This window comes from Psammomys obesus, unplaced genomic scaffold (assembly GCF_907164565.1).
Source record: "Psammomys obesus unplaced genomic scaffold, mPsaObe1.curated_primary_1811, whole genome shotgun sequence".
Lineage (NCBI taxonomy): Eukaryota > Metazoa > Chordata > Mammalia > Rodentia > Muridae > Psammomys > Psammomys obesus.
Window position 1 is genome coordinate 8,125,536 of NW_026596134.1, and position 17,052 is coordinate 8,142,587.

The following is a 17,052-nucleotide window of genomic DNA, read 5'->3' on the forward strand; positions in this document are numbered from 1 at the left end:
AGAACCAGGCAGGAAAGCAGGACTCATAGCAGCCAAGTGCTTGGTTTTAGGAAGTGGTAGATGAAAGGAGGGGAGTGGAAAAAAGAATCGGGCACAGCCAATTCTTCTATGATACTGGCTGCCAGGACACTGAGAAAGTGAAGCCACCAGAAGGTCTTATGTGTTGGGCACCTCCTGCACGCATGGGTCGTCTCTGCCCAGTCTGACAGCAACCTTCAAACAAAGAACAGGAAGCTGAGTCTCTGAAAGGGAACGACACTTTCGAGTGGTCCCATGGAGGTGGGGTAGGGGCTAAAGCTCAGGGCTTGCTTGATGAGGACAGTCCCAGGGTCCTCATAAAGAGCTCCTGTGAAGGGATGCTAGAGCCTGGTCCCAGGTGAAGAAACAAGGCCAAGAAGCCTCTCCTCCCCACAGCTCAGGCCTGACCCTGTCTCTCTCATACTGAATCTTCTGCTCCCCACAGGACCCTGCATGCAGACACAGTGGGAAAGAGACAAGAGTACAAATTTCCATCCTCAGTTTCCTGCTCAAATTCAGGTGGTCAGGTTTAGTGCAAGCACCTTCACCCACTGAGCTGTTTGCAGGTTCTGAGTGGCAGGAATTAGAGAGTGGCTCCAGCTCTCTCTCTCTCTCTCTCTGGAAAAAGGAAGCTGAGAGAATATTCATGACATTCATGATGAGGAGAGGAGCAGACAAGTGCCAGCTGTCTCCAAGTGCTGCTTCAGGGAGACTGCCTCAGGTGGCTCAGAAAGGGTGTCTGAAAACCACAGGCTCTTTCTGGAGTATCAGGGGTCACCTCCTGGGATACTTTATACTTTAAAAATGGCCCCTTGCTAGCAAGATTTACTTGTAGAATTAAAGGATTGTACTTTTTAATGTTAAAATTGTATTAGTTTTTTTGAGATCTAGATACACCCTCTGGAAGAAAATTGGGGACTATGAAAGCTTACAAAGGAGGTTTAGGATGCTGCTGAGTCGGTAAAGTGGAAGCGCAAGGACATGGGTTAGATTCCATGCACCCACAAAAAAAAAAAAAAAAAAAAAAAAACCTAGATGTGGTGACAGTGCTGTGTGCTTGTAATCTCCCTGGGGAGGCAGAGGCAGGTGGATGTCTGGGGCTCCCTGGGAAGCTGGCATTTTCCAAACAATGAACCCCAGGGCCCAGTGTGAGACCCCGACTAATAAAACAAGGTGGATGGCTTCTGAGGAATGACACTCTCTGAGACTGACCTCTGGTCTTCACATGCACACAGCACCCCTATACACACACAAAAAAGAAAAAAAAAGAAACAAAACAAGAACATAAAGATCACCTCTGCTTCATTAGGGACAGATCTTCTCTTAAGCAAAAACCCAGCATCCTACGTTACAGGTCTTTCTTTTTTAAAGGTGTGTGTGTGTGTGTGTGTGTGTGTGTGTGTGTGTGTGTGTGTGTACTCACAGGAGTACAGGTCCTCTGAGAGTCCAGAGCAGGACGTCAGATCTCCTGGGATCTGGAGTTACAGGCAGTTGTGGGTCACTCAACGTGGGTGCTGGGAACCAAACTCTGGTCCTTTGCAAGAGCAGTACATGATTTCAACCTCCGAGGCACAGCCTCAGCCACCACTCCCTACACCCATCAGCACCTTATTAACCTTCTCTCCAGCACCTTCCATACTCTACACAGATCACACTACTTTTATTATTTTAAAGTGTCCATACAGCAATGGGATGCTTTGGCGTGGTGGCAAAGGCTTGGAGTAACTTGAGAGAGAGCCACTTGTCCTCACGATCCAACTGTGAAGCAGGGATGCTCACACTTCTCTCACGCTCCAGTAACAAAGCCCCAGCATGCATGTCAGCATCTCCCACGCTCCCTGACCCCCACCCCCACCCCATCACCATCAGCCTCACAACACCCTCAGACAGAACGGGGCTCTGGAGCACAAGTCACTTTCTTGCTGGTGGGACCAGCAGCCAGGACACACACACACACACACACACATACACACTGAAAAAAAAAAATCCTTTCCCCTTTGTCCCTTTTGCCTTCCTGTCAGTTCCAAGAATCGACCTGACAAATATCGACCAGGCTGCTGTGGTCTTCAAAGGTTACTGTCCTGTGAGCAGGAGGCCGTGCGGGGCTGTGGAGCGGTGCCCACCTGGGCTCTTCTCGGTGAGTATGCACTGTACCCCAAATGAAGGCCCACTTGCCTCTGTCTGTCTGTTCTGCCTATCTGCCTGTCTGCCTGTCTGCCTGTCTGTCTGTCTGCCTGTCTGCCTACCTTTGGCTTTAGAGGCAGAAACAGGCTCGAGGAGTCCCTGAATGACCCTGCTGAGTACTGCCTTTAAATGTTGAAGCTAGAGCTTCAGGTTTCCCTTCAGCTTCTCTGGAAAATTCAGCCACCAGGAATCTTGACATTATGAACTCCCAGTATCCCTGGCAAGCCAACAAGAAAAGATCTCAAAGCAAAATGGCAACTTCTCTAGGAACTCGGTTAAGGCAACAGGCCCATGCACAGGAAGCCCAGGGCTGGAACTGAGCCTGGCCAACTCTAAGCCTCAGTTTCCCTATATACACAACTGGCTTAAGAGCCTCTGTGATTGAGGGCCTCGGGAGCATTAATTTAAACAAAAGGGCAGATTGTCACGGCATTTGAAGAGGATCATGAATTTTGCATTTCAGCAGCTCCTGGCAGGTGAGTCCCATGTGGGAAGCAGCCCCACGGACAGTCATTGATTCGACATGGGATGCCACCCCCCGAAACCTCCCCACACATTTGTAAACACCTCTGTCTGCAGACCAATGATGCAATGTGCCCGATGTACCCAGCACTTCAACAAACACTTAGAAACGAGAACGTTATAATTCAGGAATGGGGTTCTGAAGTTCCTCTGAGAATCTTCCCGGGGATGGACTTAGTATGCTGGATTTCCAGTGCACCCAGCCTCTGCAGAAAAGGAAGAAAGTCTCCTGTAGTGTTTTTCCCATGCGATGGTGCTTTGTGCGTCAGGTGTGACAAATCATGAGAGTGGGTGGCATTGCCGTTTGAATTTTTGCTAAAGGAGGCCCTGAACTGCAGACACAGTATCACACTGTGAGCACCACAGAGCCCTAGTTCAGCCCAGGCCCCCTTGGGAAATACACCCTTCTGCCAGTCACCTGGTGCAGTCGGGTAGGGAAAGGTGCTGGGTTCAATGGCCACAAATACTCCCTCACATTTTCCGCCCTTACTTTACCAAGGCAGGCCAATTATTCAATTGTTCTACATCTTCTGGCTCCCGGAGGGAGGCTGTGACTTTAGGAGGAGCCTGCCACACTTTAACCAGCAAATATGTCTCCACATAGCACTCACCTTCTGAGAGCAGGCGGCTCTTGTAATTTGGTGGTCATTGTGGGCACCAAGGGCAGTATTCCATCTGTACTCCTAGGCTTTCTCCCTCACACTGCTCCAGCAGTCGACCCTGAGCCAACGGCCACCACATAGGTAAAATGTACAGAAGGTATCGATTCCCAGTGCTTTCAGGACAAGCACCAGAAACAGGGATCAGCCTGTAGCCGCTGTGTAACTGAAATGGGAAGGGCTGGTTTGGAGGGATGCAGGAAGAGATTAGGCTCCAGAAGAATACAGGCTGCAGGAGTGGGGCAGCACGTCCTCTGAAGGGCTGTGGGGAGGGGGATACACCTAGAAGGGAAAGGAAGGAATGGATGCAAAGTGGGGTGAACCCTGTTTTGTCCACACTGCAGGCTCCTCTCCTGCACTCAAGCTGAGGTTCTTCCTGCTCCTGCCTTTCTTTAAACCCTGTCAAGGTGACCAAAGGCTATTCTGGCACACCTCATAACTTAAACTAGAGCATAAGACCTTTGACATTTGCCTGCAGAGGCTGCCTCTGCACACAGGAGGAGGGGTTTAAACAGATAGATAGACAGACAGACAGACAGATATTCAAGGTGGTGGTTGTGCCTTTCCAAGGCTGTGCGGGAGAACCCACTGCAGGCCCCTCTCTGACCCCTGGTTACTGTGGCCTTCAGCATCTTGTGGTCTGCAGCAGCGTCTCATCTCTACCTGCATCTTCCTCGGGTCCTTCTTTTAGGGACACAAGTCATACAAGGTTAGGGACCCACTCTAACGGCTGCATCCTATTTAATTTATCTGTAAGATCTCCAGGCAAAGCGGAGTTATGCGACCTTAGGGTTGGGGGCTAGGCATGTGGATTTGTCGCAGGCCCAACTGCTACAGGTTTCCATGTACATAGGTGTTTCTGTCCCTGCATACAGGATAGACGGTGCCTTTGCACCCAGGCACACCTGCCTTTCTGTCCCTGCACACAATGTAGGTGAGGCCCCTGCATCCATGCACGTGGTTTTTGTGTCACTGCACACAGTGTAGCTGGATTCCAGGCAGTGGCAGTGTGGAGGTGTAAGCTAGATCCCATCTCTCTTTCACCTTTCCTTCCCAGCACCATCATCCCGTTACTTCATTCTCCTTTAGACGCTGCCCTCATCTCTGTGGGCTTGATGGTTGATCTAAGCTAATGTAAGGCCTCAAGGGTAAAGGGCTTCTCCCCTTGGGACCTAAAGGAGGCATTACGCATCACCTTCTTCCTTGCAACAGACTGCACTATCCCATACCCACACTCGAGGGGCCCAGTATCACTGGTGTTCATGCAGAACATTTGCTCGATAGCATGTCTCTTGGCTTGTAGTTACGCGAGCATCTGCCTAGCCAGACACTGACTGTTGCCTCAACTAAGCCCCAAACCAGTGGGTTTCAGGTTGGGGGTCACATATCAGATATCTCGTATATCAGATATTTACATTACAGTTCATAACAGTAGCAAAATTACAGTTATGAAGTAGCAATGAATAATTTTATGGTTGGGGCTCACCACTATATGAGGAACCGTATTAAAGGGTCGCAGCATTAGGAAGGTTGAGAACCACTGACCTAAAATCTCTGAATCTTTGGACTGTGGTAAGTTCTTTAGTCTGCAAGATACTCAGTGCCTGGCACAACTTTGGAGCTGTGGAGCCGTGGAGCCATGGAAATTATATGATTGGAAAAACACAACTAGGCCCAGAAGAATGCAGAAAAATAAAAATAAAATGGAAGGAGGGGAGGGTTAGAAGAAAGAAGGAAAAGAGGGAAGGGAAGAAATATGAATGAAAGATGGAGAGAGAAGAGAATAAAAGGAAGAAAAAAGGGAGAGGATAAAAGAGGGATAGAAGAAAAAGGAAGAGTGGAAGAAAAGGAAAAAGGGAGGAAGAGGATTAAGGCGAGATACAGGGAGCAAGGAAGGAGGAAAAGAAAGGGAGGAAGGAATGGATGAAGAGAAGGAGAGAGAGAAAAGGGAGGGAGGAGGAAGAAGGGAAGAAAAAGAGAAAGAAGGAGGGATGGAAGGAAGGAGGGAAAGAGGATGGCAAGCAGGCAGGAGGAAGATTGGACTACAGGATCTGTTTTTCCAGCTGGAGCCTCAGTTGCCCTCCTTTCCCTTGTTCTCTGCAGTGAGGGATTAGGTTTGGGTGGTGGCTTTATTGTAAGCTCTGGGGGTGGTGGTGTCATCTACAGAGAAGACTAATGTGTTCCCCATCTTCCTTTTTTTAGGCGATGGGGCCTGTGTGGCTGTGGCTGCTGGTAGTTGAGGTCCTGCTTCCTGCTCAGTGTCAGCCATTTTCTGCCCATGGAGATAAGAGTCTGGGGGTGCCTCAGCCACCCAGTGACCAGCTCCTGGAGCCAGCTCCTGCCTATCACAAGGTCTCACCCACCATTACTAATTTTGCTTTGCGTCTGTACAAGCAGCTAGCAGAGGACGTACCAGGAAACATCCTCTTTTCCCCTGTGAGCCTCTCCAGCACTGTGGCTCTGCTCTCTCTTGGGGCACATGCTGACACCCAGACTCAAATTCTGGAGAGCCTGGGCTTCAACCTCACAGAGACCCCAGCAGCTGACATCCACCAGGGCTTCCAGAGCCTCCTGCGCACACTTGACCTGCCCAGCCCCAAACTGGAACTGAAACTGGGACATTTTCTGTTCTTAGACGGACAGCTGAAGCCTCAGCAGCGCTTTCTGGACAGCGCCAAAGAGCTGTACGGAGCGCTGGCTTTTTCAGCCAACTTCACGGATGCAGGGGCCACCGGGCAGCAGATCAATAACTTGGTGAGGAAGCAGACCTACGGACGGGTAGCGGGCTGTCTCCCGGAGTTTGGCCACGACACCCTTATGGTCCTCTCAAACTACATCTTCTTCAAAGGTGAGACTTCTCAGGCAGAAAGAGGGCCCTCTCTGTAAGTAACTGTTCGTGAATAAGATAGTTCTCCTATCTTTGTGCAGCCCATGTGTGTCCTGTGGGCTGAAGTAAGGAAGGAGAAAGCACAGTTCAGAGCGATGGTGTAGGTGTGGGCCACAGAACCCTGAAGAGAAATCCTTGTCTGGGCGTAAGGGACAACTTCCCGGAAAGTGAGTGTCTAGTTCAGCATGGGAGCACATTCCTGAACCCCCAGCTTTTTGGAGGCTGAGGCAGGAATGTTACAAGTTGATATCAGCCTGGGTTACATAGAGAGATCCTGCCTCAAATGAGTGAATGAATGAATGAGTGAGTGAATGAATGAGTGATTGAATGAGTGAATGAGTGAGTGAATGAATGAATGAATGAATGAATGAATGAATGAATGAATGGCTGAGGAAGTGGCTTCATGGGTAGGTGATTCTCTTGCCTCAGCTTCCTGAGTGCTGACATCGCAGGTATGGGTCACCAAGCCCAGCCTGAAGTCATTTGCTGCCGCTGAGGCATCTAGTTAGTGACTTCCAATTCACACATAAACTGAGCTGTGCCCTCAAAATTAGGCTGCCCACTCACACCTTTCATGGCTCTGGGAATCATGGTGCTTCAATCAATTCATGCCTACTACATTACTAAGAATGCATGCTTCTCAGTCAAGTCTGATGACTTGAAAGATAGTGTTGGGGGCTCAGGACCCAGAGGACCTGGATCCAATTCCTGACAACTGTTTATAACTCCATTTCCAAGGAGTATGATGCCCTCTTCTGTTTTCCTTGGGCACTGCACATTCATGGCCCATAGACTTACAGGTAGGCAAACACTCATACCTTATAAAATAAAAATAAATCTTTCTTAAAGATAGAAACTGCACCTTGTACAAGGAAGGCAGGGCTACTCCGTGTCTGCTTTGTAGAGAAATTCTCTCAGTGTAGCATAACCATAGGTCACCGACCCCAGGGGCTTGCTCTCAGGCCACCTGGTTTTGGGCCCTGCTACTCCTTACACACTCCAGAGGACATCGCCACCCTGTATGGCTTTGTGGACATTCCCTGAGTTGCTGTCTTGCCACGTGCTCACTGTTCTTTGGATTCTGTTCTCTCAGCCAAGTGGAAGCATCCCTTTGATCGCTACCAGACCCGGAAGCAGGAGAGCTTCTTCCTGGACCAGAGGACTTCACTCCACATCCCCATGATGAGGCAGAAGGAAATGCACAGGTTCCTATATGACCAGGAGGCATTCTGCACCGTCCTCCAGATCAAGTACAGTGGCACAGCCTTGCTGCTGCTGGTCCTCCCTGACCCTGGGAAAATGCAGCAGGTAGAGGCTTCCCTCCAGCCAGAGACGCTGAGAAGGTGGGGCCAGCGGTTCCTGCCCAGGTGGGTACCCCAAGATGCTGACTGCCCCTGCTGAGAGTCGGGGCAGGCCTGATCAGCGCCAACCCCAAGAGCCTACCTGCTGGGTTTGCCTCACTATCTCACTCTTGACTTCACAGGTGGGTCCCCCAAGTCTTTGGGGCTCAGAGTTCCTCATTAAAGCCAGGACATGATACGTATTGCATGGGAGTTAGGGAGACATGTGGAGCCAGGACTTGGCATACTTAGACTGGTACTAGAATATAAGTACTCTCCAATTTGATGGTGAGGATGGGGAAGTCAGTCTTCGGGACACCTGAGTCCTCTCTCTAGATCAGTGGTTCTCAACCTTCCTAACACCTTGACCCTTTAATACAGTTTAATACAGTATTTGATGTTGTGGTGACCCCCAACCACAAAATTATTTTTGCTGCTACTTCATAACTGTAATATTGCTACTGTTTTGAATCGTAATGTAAGTGGTTTTGGAGACAGAGGTTTGCCAAAGGGGTTGCGACCCACAGGTTGAGAACTACTGCTCCAGATGCTTGCAGCAGCCCTGTGGGGTGGGCACCTCTGTGCATTTTCCAGAAAAGCTCAGGCAGGTGGAGGAGGAGGATGACAGCTTATGCTGGGACAGTGTCGATCGTGGGTTTAAGATACAGTTGGGAAACTGAGGCTGAAGCACCTGCTTGTTAGTCAGATGCGGAGGTGGGAAGTGCAAATTGTATTTACTCTACCTGGCCTCATGTGGGTTCAATCGGTGCAGCCTTGCGAAACTGTGGCTAGTGTCTGGCCCCTAGAAAGCTCTCCACAAACAAAGTAAAGATGACGGAGACAGACTTGTCTGCCAGGAAACTTCTCAGATCCAGCCATGAGTCACTGTGAGGTCTATGTGGAGGGAGATCTGGGTGGGCGTAGGTAGTGGAATATTCTATCACAGCAAATCACATGTCACAAGAAGCCTGATCATCCCACTGTTTGAGGTAACCCGCTCTCGCTCATGGCTCAGGCTGCCAGAGGCCAGGGCACAGGCAACACCCAACAGAACAGGGCCTTCTCTCTGACTCTCTCTCTCTCTCTAGTCTTTTGGATTTGCACCTGCCAAGGTTCTCAATTTCCGCAACCTACAACCTGGAAGAGATCCTGCCCCTCATTGGTCTCAGCAAGCTGTCTGACATGGAAGCTGACCTATCAGGAATCATGGGGCAACTCAACAAAACTGTCTCCAGGGTAAGACAGGGGAGTATGGATATGAGGAGAGGGACTGTTTCTCCTCCCACTTGAAGCACATTGGAAAACCAAGGTCCCAGCCTTTCTTTATATAAACTGATGTTTCAACACACAATTTTTACAGGTCCCGTTCATAGACAACTCTATCTCCATGTCCCCTTCCCTAGATATGTACCAGTCAGAGCAGGAACGCAGGGTTCTGAATAGAACAGATGCTCACCTGAGGTCATCCACAAAGCCAGAATTATGCCAGAGGAGGGGCAGCACTCCTTTATTTCAAATCATTCCTCTTCGGGCATTGGGAGCCCTAGCTATCTTGATTGTAGCTGTAGAAAGTAATAGAGCATGACCAGGAAGTGTCATGCGGTCAGCATGCTACAGTAACAGGCATTACCTACATTCCAGAAAATTACCACAACAAAGGCTTATTGTGAGAATTCCTTTGAAGAGAAGATGCAAATGATATCTACCCATTCTTCATTAGGTCCTGCAACAAACCAAAGTACAATTTCACCCAGAGAGCCATTGAGTTTATTATAGGGGATGGTTGAGGGCTCACTGGCAGGTGTCTCCAAATCAGCACTAGAAAAATCTTCAGTCTGCATAGATACAGCCACTCTTCAACCAACCTCCCTCAGCCATATACTTTCTGAGACCCTGACCCACAAGCAAATAGAACAGAATGGTGTATAAATGGCTGGGAGGAGCCGATGAAATCTCAGGTGAGGGGCCAGACCCCCTCCTTCTGTGAGGGAATGTCAGCAGTCAACAAGCCCAACTGTGATGGACACTTGTGGGCATGAACAAATGGTCCGATAAAGATGGCAGCTGCATTGCTTGGAGGGCTGCGTCCAACAACAAGGTCCATCTCTAGCTGACAGTACATCCTCGAAGCAGCTTGCTGTGTAGCGCTGGCTACAGCTCTGTTCCTCATGACTTCTTCCAGGATGGGAGTTAAAGTTAAAGGAAAAATCACACTCTCAGAGGAGTTGAAGACAAGGGGAATACGTGGCTCTTGACCCCTCTGTCCTCCACAGGCCTGTGTAATGGCTGCTCACAGACACAGACCGAAGAAGGTCTCCTGTCCAAGCAACAGGAGGGGGTGCATTCTCTCCTGGTGGGAGACACACAAGTCATGTGGAATAGGCAAGAATTTGCAGCCCTCTAACGGGAAGGGAAGGAGGGCCTTTTCCAGGAGGGAAGGTGGCCAGGGCCTTTCCTAGCACTTAGCTTGGCTCCTCTGTTTAGGTTGGAGATGTTCATTGCCTTCTGAGTCTTTGTTAGGACCTTGCGAGGAATGGGCTCTGTCTTGTTTCTGGGAACTCATCTAGGCCATTTTCCCAACTTCTTTTGAAGTCATGGAGCCCTTTCTTGCTAGGGCATTGCGTGAAAATGAGACTTTAAGGCAGCATGGGGCCCAGTTTCACCCAGGTCATTTAGAACCCGCTTTTGGCTAAAAGCTACTCCTAAGATAAGAAGGCAGAGGGAGTTTAGAGAGGGTAGCTGAAGCTCAAAGAAGCCTGTGCCCTTCGTACCTACATGCCAAGCAATGCTCCATGCCGTGGCTGCTGGGTTTGAGTCTGTGCGACACTTAGCAACTCAGATGGACTGAGGCTGCCTCACGTCGAGGTAGTCAGCCTGGGGAGGAAAGGGCAGTACCGAGGTGGGGAGGTGACACATAGAACCACAGATGAGCACTCACTCTGTCCGTCTTGTCTCCTAGGTGTCACACAAGGCCGTGGTGGACATGAACGAGAAGGGAACTGAGGCCGCAGCTGCCTCTGGCCTCCTTTCCCAGCCCCCAGCTCTGAACGTGACATCAGCCCCACAAGCCCATTTTAACAGGCCCTTCCTGCTCCTTCTCTGGGAGGTGACCACCCAGAGCCTGCTCTTCTTGGGAAAAGTGGTCAACCCAGCTGCTGGGTAACTGCGGTGAGCAGCTACAGGAAGTCGAGCCCAGGCTGCACAGCAGGACCCCCATGCTGCGGTTCTAATAAATCTGAATTCGGTTGAGCAAAATCCCATGGGCCATGCCTGCAGGAGGGCCATGTTCAGGGGGCAACTTCTAGTTACTCACTCCATGATCTTTTCAAGCCTGCCACTTCCATTGCTGAGTGGCCTTAGGTTAAGGAACACAGGGAAAGGCACCAAAGACACATGGGAATGAGCAAGCCAAGTGGTGTCCTCCTGCGGTGTCACCTTGAGGGGAGGCTGGATCTGGGGCAGGGGCTTCAGACCACATACCATGAGGAAAAAAAGTGTGAGAGCGGACCAATCTCATCATTGGCCTAACAGTGCGAGAGATTGAATTCAAGAGGCAGGAAAAGAGCCTCAGAGACAAGGGGTGGCCCGAAGGCTGGATAAGACCAAAAGGATGTAAGGCAAAATCTCAGTCAGTGGGATGAATGTGGGAGATGTATTCAGACATACATGCTCATGCATATATGTCATTTTAAATCTAGGCTCTGGATATGAGGGAAGCATATGGCATTTGTCTTTTAGTCTAGCCACTTCTCTTAAAATGATTAATTCCAGTTCCACGAGTTTTCCTGCAAATGTCACAATTTCCTTTTTCTTTACGGCTGTGTAGAACTCCATTGAGATGTGCACCGACCGCACCCTGTTCACCCATCCGTCCTGACGGACATATAGGCTGGCTCCACTTTCCAGATATTGTAGAGTGGTGGTAAGCCCAGAGGCTCAGCCCTGACATTCTATTCTATGGGTCTGCACCCTCAGTCAAAGGTCCTAGAGTCACGTTCTCAATCCAGCTCTGGGCAGCCGGAGGGAAAGTCAATCAAAGGCTTGGGGGACTGAGTGTTAACATGATATCTGAGTAGCTTGGGCTGGAAATGCCTTGACTTCCTTATATCTGCGGTGAGATTAGTGGGCAACATTGCTCGTTCACTTCGAATTTGAGGGGAAAGGTGTTTCTCATAATAACTGAAACTTGGTCAGGTAAGAGGAATTCCCAACTACCTTTTACCACAGGACACACCTTTTATCGAGAGAGAGAGAGAGAGAGAGAGAGAGAGAGAGAGAGAGAGAGGCATTGGGAGGGAAAGATGTGAATGCCACACCTACTTGGCCATCCGCAAAGGCTCATACCGCCCCCTGCCGGTGATAGGGTGTCATTGACTCCAGAAACTAGTCATTTAGCTGGTGCCCCTGCAGCTAGGTTAAACAGAGGAGGAGGCCTTGTAAGAGGGCAGAGTTGTCAAATACAGATTGCCTCGGTAATTCTGGAATTTAGGCAAACCAAATAACCTTTTTATGTAAGTATTCCCTGTGAAATATTTGGGCCATACTTTCACCAAAACATTCATTCTTGTTCGCTATTCAAATTAGTGAGTTGTCTCAAGTTTTTGTGGAGGCATAGAAAGGAGCCTATGTGGTCAAGACTCTTTAGTGTATCAGGATGAAAGTTACATGGGGCTGAAGGGTAGGCTGGGCCCCTCATCAGTGCAGAAAAGGAAGTCAGTGTCGGAGGGAGTAAAGAACTCCTGCACAGGAGTGAGGGCCTCTCGCAGACACCACCGCCCACCCTGAGAACCAAACACCCAGAATGCCGAGAAAGCCTTTGCAGCCTTGGCAGGGAACATCAGGAACACACCTGCAGTCTCTCATCAGTAAATTGTTTTTTCCTTCCCGGCTTCCAAAGTTGGATGAGACTGTTTTCAACATGAAAGTGCAGGCAGCTCCCGGGAAGGCCACGGGGGGACAGGGAGAGACTCCGGAACCACACAACCTCCGGGTCGGAGAGTCTCCAGGGAGCTCTGTGGGCAGTCGAGGGTGATGGCGCTCGGGAGTTAGTTCCTGTCAATCTTTGATGATGTTTGGGCACTTCAGGCCTCGTCTCTGCTGTTTGTACCGAAAGATCATGAACATGGTAAATCAGAAGACCAGGGCAAACACCCATGGTATGTGGTACAGCTTCAGTGTGCTGTGTTCCAGGTTTGCCGGTGCCCACTGCTCCTGCCTGGCCGAAACTGACTTCCAGAGCACTGGGGTTCCTTCCCTGGGGGGGTGGCAAGAAGAGCCACATGCGCCTGACCATCCACATGTCCTTCAGCATCTCCCCAGGGACTAACTCCCCCAGACCCTGATAGATGACATCTGGACTCTGCTTTAGAACGAGAGCTACAGTGAGGGAGGGGAGCAGGAGGGGAGCAGGAGGGGAGCAGGAGGGGCTCTTGTGACAGGGTAGGATCCGCAGTCCTAGGAAAACAAGGCAGAAGAAGACACTGTATCATCCTCCTCGTGACAGAGAAGACAGGCCAAAGAAGAAGCAGACTCCAGGAAGACCTCCTCCAAAGCAGCAGTCACATGCCTGGTACTGCGGCACCCCACACATAATTCTGTTTTATTTCTTGGCATCGTGATGATTTCTTCTAGTCGTTTTTCTTTTGTCAACAGATATTCACTGTACATAGTGTTGAATTTCATATATTATATTTATTTATAAGCACACCAACTATGTTGACTGTATTCGCCCCCGACCCTTTCTCTGTAGTCCTCCCTCTCCTCCCTCTCCCTCTAGTCTCTTCTCTCTCTCTCTAGTCTCCATCTGCTTTTATTACATACACAATTTAAAATACATATGTTTATATTATTTTATATACCTATAAAAATTCTAGGGCCCACAAATAAGAGAAAATATATTTGTCTTTCTGAGTCTTTTTTTTTTTCAGTTTTTCACTTAAAATATTAATGTCCAGTTTCACCCATTTTCCATCAAATGGACATAATTCCGTGTTCTTTGGAGCTGAATAAAACTCCGTTTTACATGTAGAGCACAATGTCCCCTTATCTGTTGACAGTCATATAGGCTGATCCTAACGCATGGCTACTATAAATAGGATAGTAGATAAACACAGATACACAAGCATCTTGGGTGATGTTGACTTGGAGTCTCTCTTGGCCATTTCCTATTTCAGTGTTTTGAGGACCCTCCATAGCATCTGGCCAATTTACATTTCCTCCAGTAGTGTCCAAGTGCCCCCTTTCCCAGCATGCCCGGCAGCATTTGTTGTTGCTTAATGACTGCCATTCTAACTGGGTATCATGGGCCCTGATTCTCTTTGTGATACCCAGCGATATAAGCAACCCGTACCACACACCTCAGGCAGCTTCGCATGCAGCTGTGAGGTGAACTGTGGTTGGCTAGTAAGTAGCCCTTGTTTTGGTTGGATTTAATCGAACCATTCACCACGTTTCTGGTCACCATGTCTCTGCATTCTCCAGACCTTGAACCTACGAAAACTACTTCAAGAAGGAGACAAGATAGCCGTGTCTCGTAGTCACAGTGGCTACTCTGCAGAAGTACCCCACAGCCTGAAGAGAGACAGGAATTGTAGAAAAACAGCCTGTGATCTTTAAACCTGTCGTTTTTTACTCTTTTGCTTGCGGTACTGTTGCATTCCATGTTAGATTGTGGGCTTCAGGGTGCCTGTGTAGACTTTGTCTTATTAAAAAGAACTTCTCTGCCGAGCCCACACACCCTAAGTCGTACCTGCTGAACTCTGAGAAGACTGCGTGTTTCCATGGCGCTCACTGCAGCAGTGGGTACTTGATGTGTGTGTGCTGTGGCTTTTCATATCCGTGTCTTTGAGCTTCTTCTGGGTCAGAAAGACACCCACATCACTAATTCCAGCCACTCAAGCACCCCAGCAGGCACTCGGGGTAACTACAGCGGGAAGAAACGCATTAAAGTGTGATGAGTCATAATGCCATTACAGCTGTGGGTGACAGAGGCCTGAATGTTTTTGTCTTGTACAGAGACATTTCCAGCAGGCTGTGCACATGAGCTTGTCCTGGTCATGCTACATCAGTATCGCTGGGAGTTGCAATCAGGGAATGGGCAAGAGCAAGCACAAGTCAATGGAAGGGGAAGGAAGCTTGGAAACTGATAAGCTGAAGGAGCAGGGCCCAGAGGAGATTGTATTAACGATTCCAGAGGAGGGGCTGATCTTAAAGCGACCACTGTGAAGTTCAAGACTGTACAGATCCCAGACTGATGGACACAAGGGAAGCTGGCTAGAGCAAAGAGAAAGAATGAAATTGCCTGTGGCTGACTAGCCCACAAGTTTCAACAAAGCAGCAGGTTTTAAACTGCTGGAACCAAGCAGGTTGGATGAGAATGAGCTATGGAGGAAAACAGGCTCCATCTAGCTGCAGCCAGCACTGGAAGGGGAGGCCTGCTGAGAGCCTTTAGCTGCACAGGACTGAGGGCTAGAGTGTGTGCTGGCAACAGGTGCACAGGATCATACCAGGATGCCGAGGCCGGGGCTTTCATAGTCAAGGCACTCAGGAAGAAACTTCAAATCTGACAGATCGGGAAGGTGGTTCCTTGGTCCATGTTGTGGAGTGAATATCTATACCCCACCAGGAAACCCAAAAAGCATGATGGCGTTAGGAGATGGGCCTTTGGGAAGGGATTACATCATGAGAATGAAGCCTGGTGGATAAGGGTGGTGCCCATACAAGAGACACAAGAATTTGCTCTGTGCCTCTGCCCTCACTGTGGTGAGGGTGCCAGGGTGGAGCCCATCTGGTGCCATGTCTGCGAGCACCTCTGTCACCAATTATCTGGCTGGGGTCCTTTGACCCTGCCCTGACAGACCCACAGCCTGGGTAGACAAGGCTAGGCTCAAGTGTTGGTCTGGCAGCTTTTATTCCCTCCCAGCCTTTGGTGTCAGCAGTAGACAGCACAGGCAGCATACACTGGTGCCCTCTAGTGTCACAGTTTGCACTGGCCCTGGGGACCAGTGCCCTCAGCTCCAGGGAGAAGCCATGACTCAGTGTTCACTCTTGGGTGTCGGAGCCGAGATCTGCCTGCGAAATCTTGGCAGCTCTCTGGATTTCTTCTGGAGACTTAGGGCCCGCTGGGTCTCTTCTCTGACCCTTTACAGTCTTTGTCCCTCCCACTCTTGTCATCTCTGCGTCCTGTTGCTCCTTCCGCTGCCAGGCAACTGGTGCCTCCACCATGGCCAGTGTGCTCTGCCATCTCCGCAGATTCTTACCCTGTGCTGCCAGCTCAGGCTTCACTCCTGGAAGCAGGAAGAAGAGCTCACTGCACAGAAGTCTACTATTGGGCCCAGTGCTGGATCGGGGGTAGGCAGTAACGGAGCGTCACCCGGAATACTCATGAGGGAGCCCAAGCAACCTGCATGGTAGGATGAGCAGTTTGGACTAGTCACAGCCATGGCTCTTAGAAGAAGTCATAGGCATTGAGAAGCTGTGTTCTGAACCAAGTAAGCCCTGCTCTGAATGCCAGTTACTGTCATTATGGAACTAATTTTTGGACCAGTGGTGATCTTACCTCCTTTACCAGTCATAGTAATCCCAGTGGGCATGGTGTAAGCCCTCTGGCCAAGGAAGAAATGGTTACAAGGTGGGGGAGGGAGGGAGAAGGAGAGGGAGAAAGAGCAATAAGAATTGTTTTCAACCAGCCCTTCACAAGCCAGGGAAGTCAGCTTCCCCCTGTCTTTGAGCAGCTATCTCACGGACTATGTAGAATGTTCAGGAATGTCAGTACATATGCAAGGGCTGTCCAGCTAGCTGCTAGACTGCCAGTCCTTTGCTCAAGGCAGCCAGGGTGACAAGGAACAGCTCAACAGCTGCCAATTAGGAAATCAGGTTGCCTCATCCCAAACATATCTGCTTACGTACAGGAAGATGGACATCAAAAGAAGAGCTGACGCTGTGCAACTAGAGAACTCATCATTAGCACTAACAGTGATTTTCACAGATTTTAACAGCACCCTGGGGACCCACTCGCCCACTCACTTTTATCTCGAAACTGCCCAGCCCCAGAACTGTGAGCAATGAACGTGCGGTGTCTCAGCTCAGCCACCGCACCAACCACCCATTAAGGCAGCCTGTCTGTCCTGTCAGGATTTGGGAGCCAGTGCCTGTGACTGGTTGTTTCCTAAACCACAAAATGGTAACCGCTCATAATTCTGAGACCCAAATCAGGCTCAGCAGATTTGGTGACTTGAGAGGACCCATTCTGCACAGAGGGGACCTTCTGTGTGCCAGCTCATTATGCAAGAGGCAAAAAAGCCACCTTGGTCTTCTTGCATGGGTCATAATTTCAGTCTGAGGGTTCCAGCTTCGTGGCCCAGTCACCTCTCAATACCCACCTCACTGGGAGTGAGGTATCGCCAGTGCAAGACCACAGAACAGGCTGATTAAGACATCCCTC

General features: G+C 49.7%; 1 protein-coding gene across 1 annotated transcript; it reads left to right on the forward strand.

Annotated features, from left to right (window-relative positions):
- The first annotated feature begins 2,055 nt into the window (after window positions 1-2,055).
- Window positions 2,056-10,865, forward strand: Serpina11 (serpin family A member 11). Its single transcript, XM_055592760.1, has 5 exons — window positions 2,056-2,155; window positions 5,586-6,231; window positions 7,364-7,637; window positions 8,699-8,846; window positions 10,570-10,865. The coding sequence occupies exons 2-5, from the start codon at window positions 5,589-5,591 to the stop codon at window positions 10,771-10,773; spliced, it is 1,269 nt and encodes a 422-aa protein (XP_055448735.1). The 5' UTR covers window positions 2,056-2,155; window positions 5,586-5,588; the 3' UTR covers window positions 10,774-10,865.
- The last annotated feature ends 6,187 nt before the right edge of the window (window positions 10,866-17,052 follow it).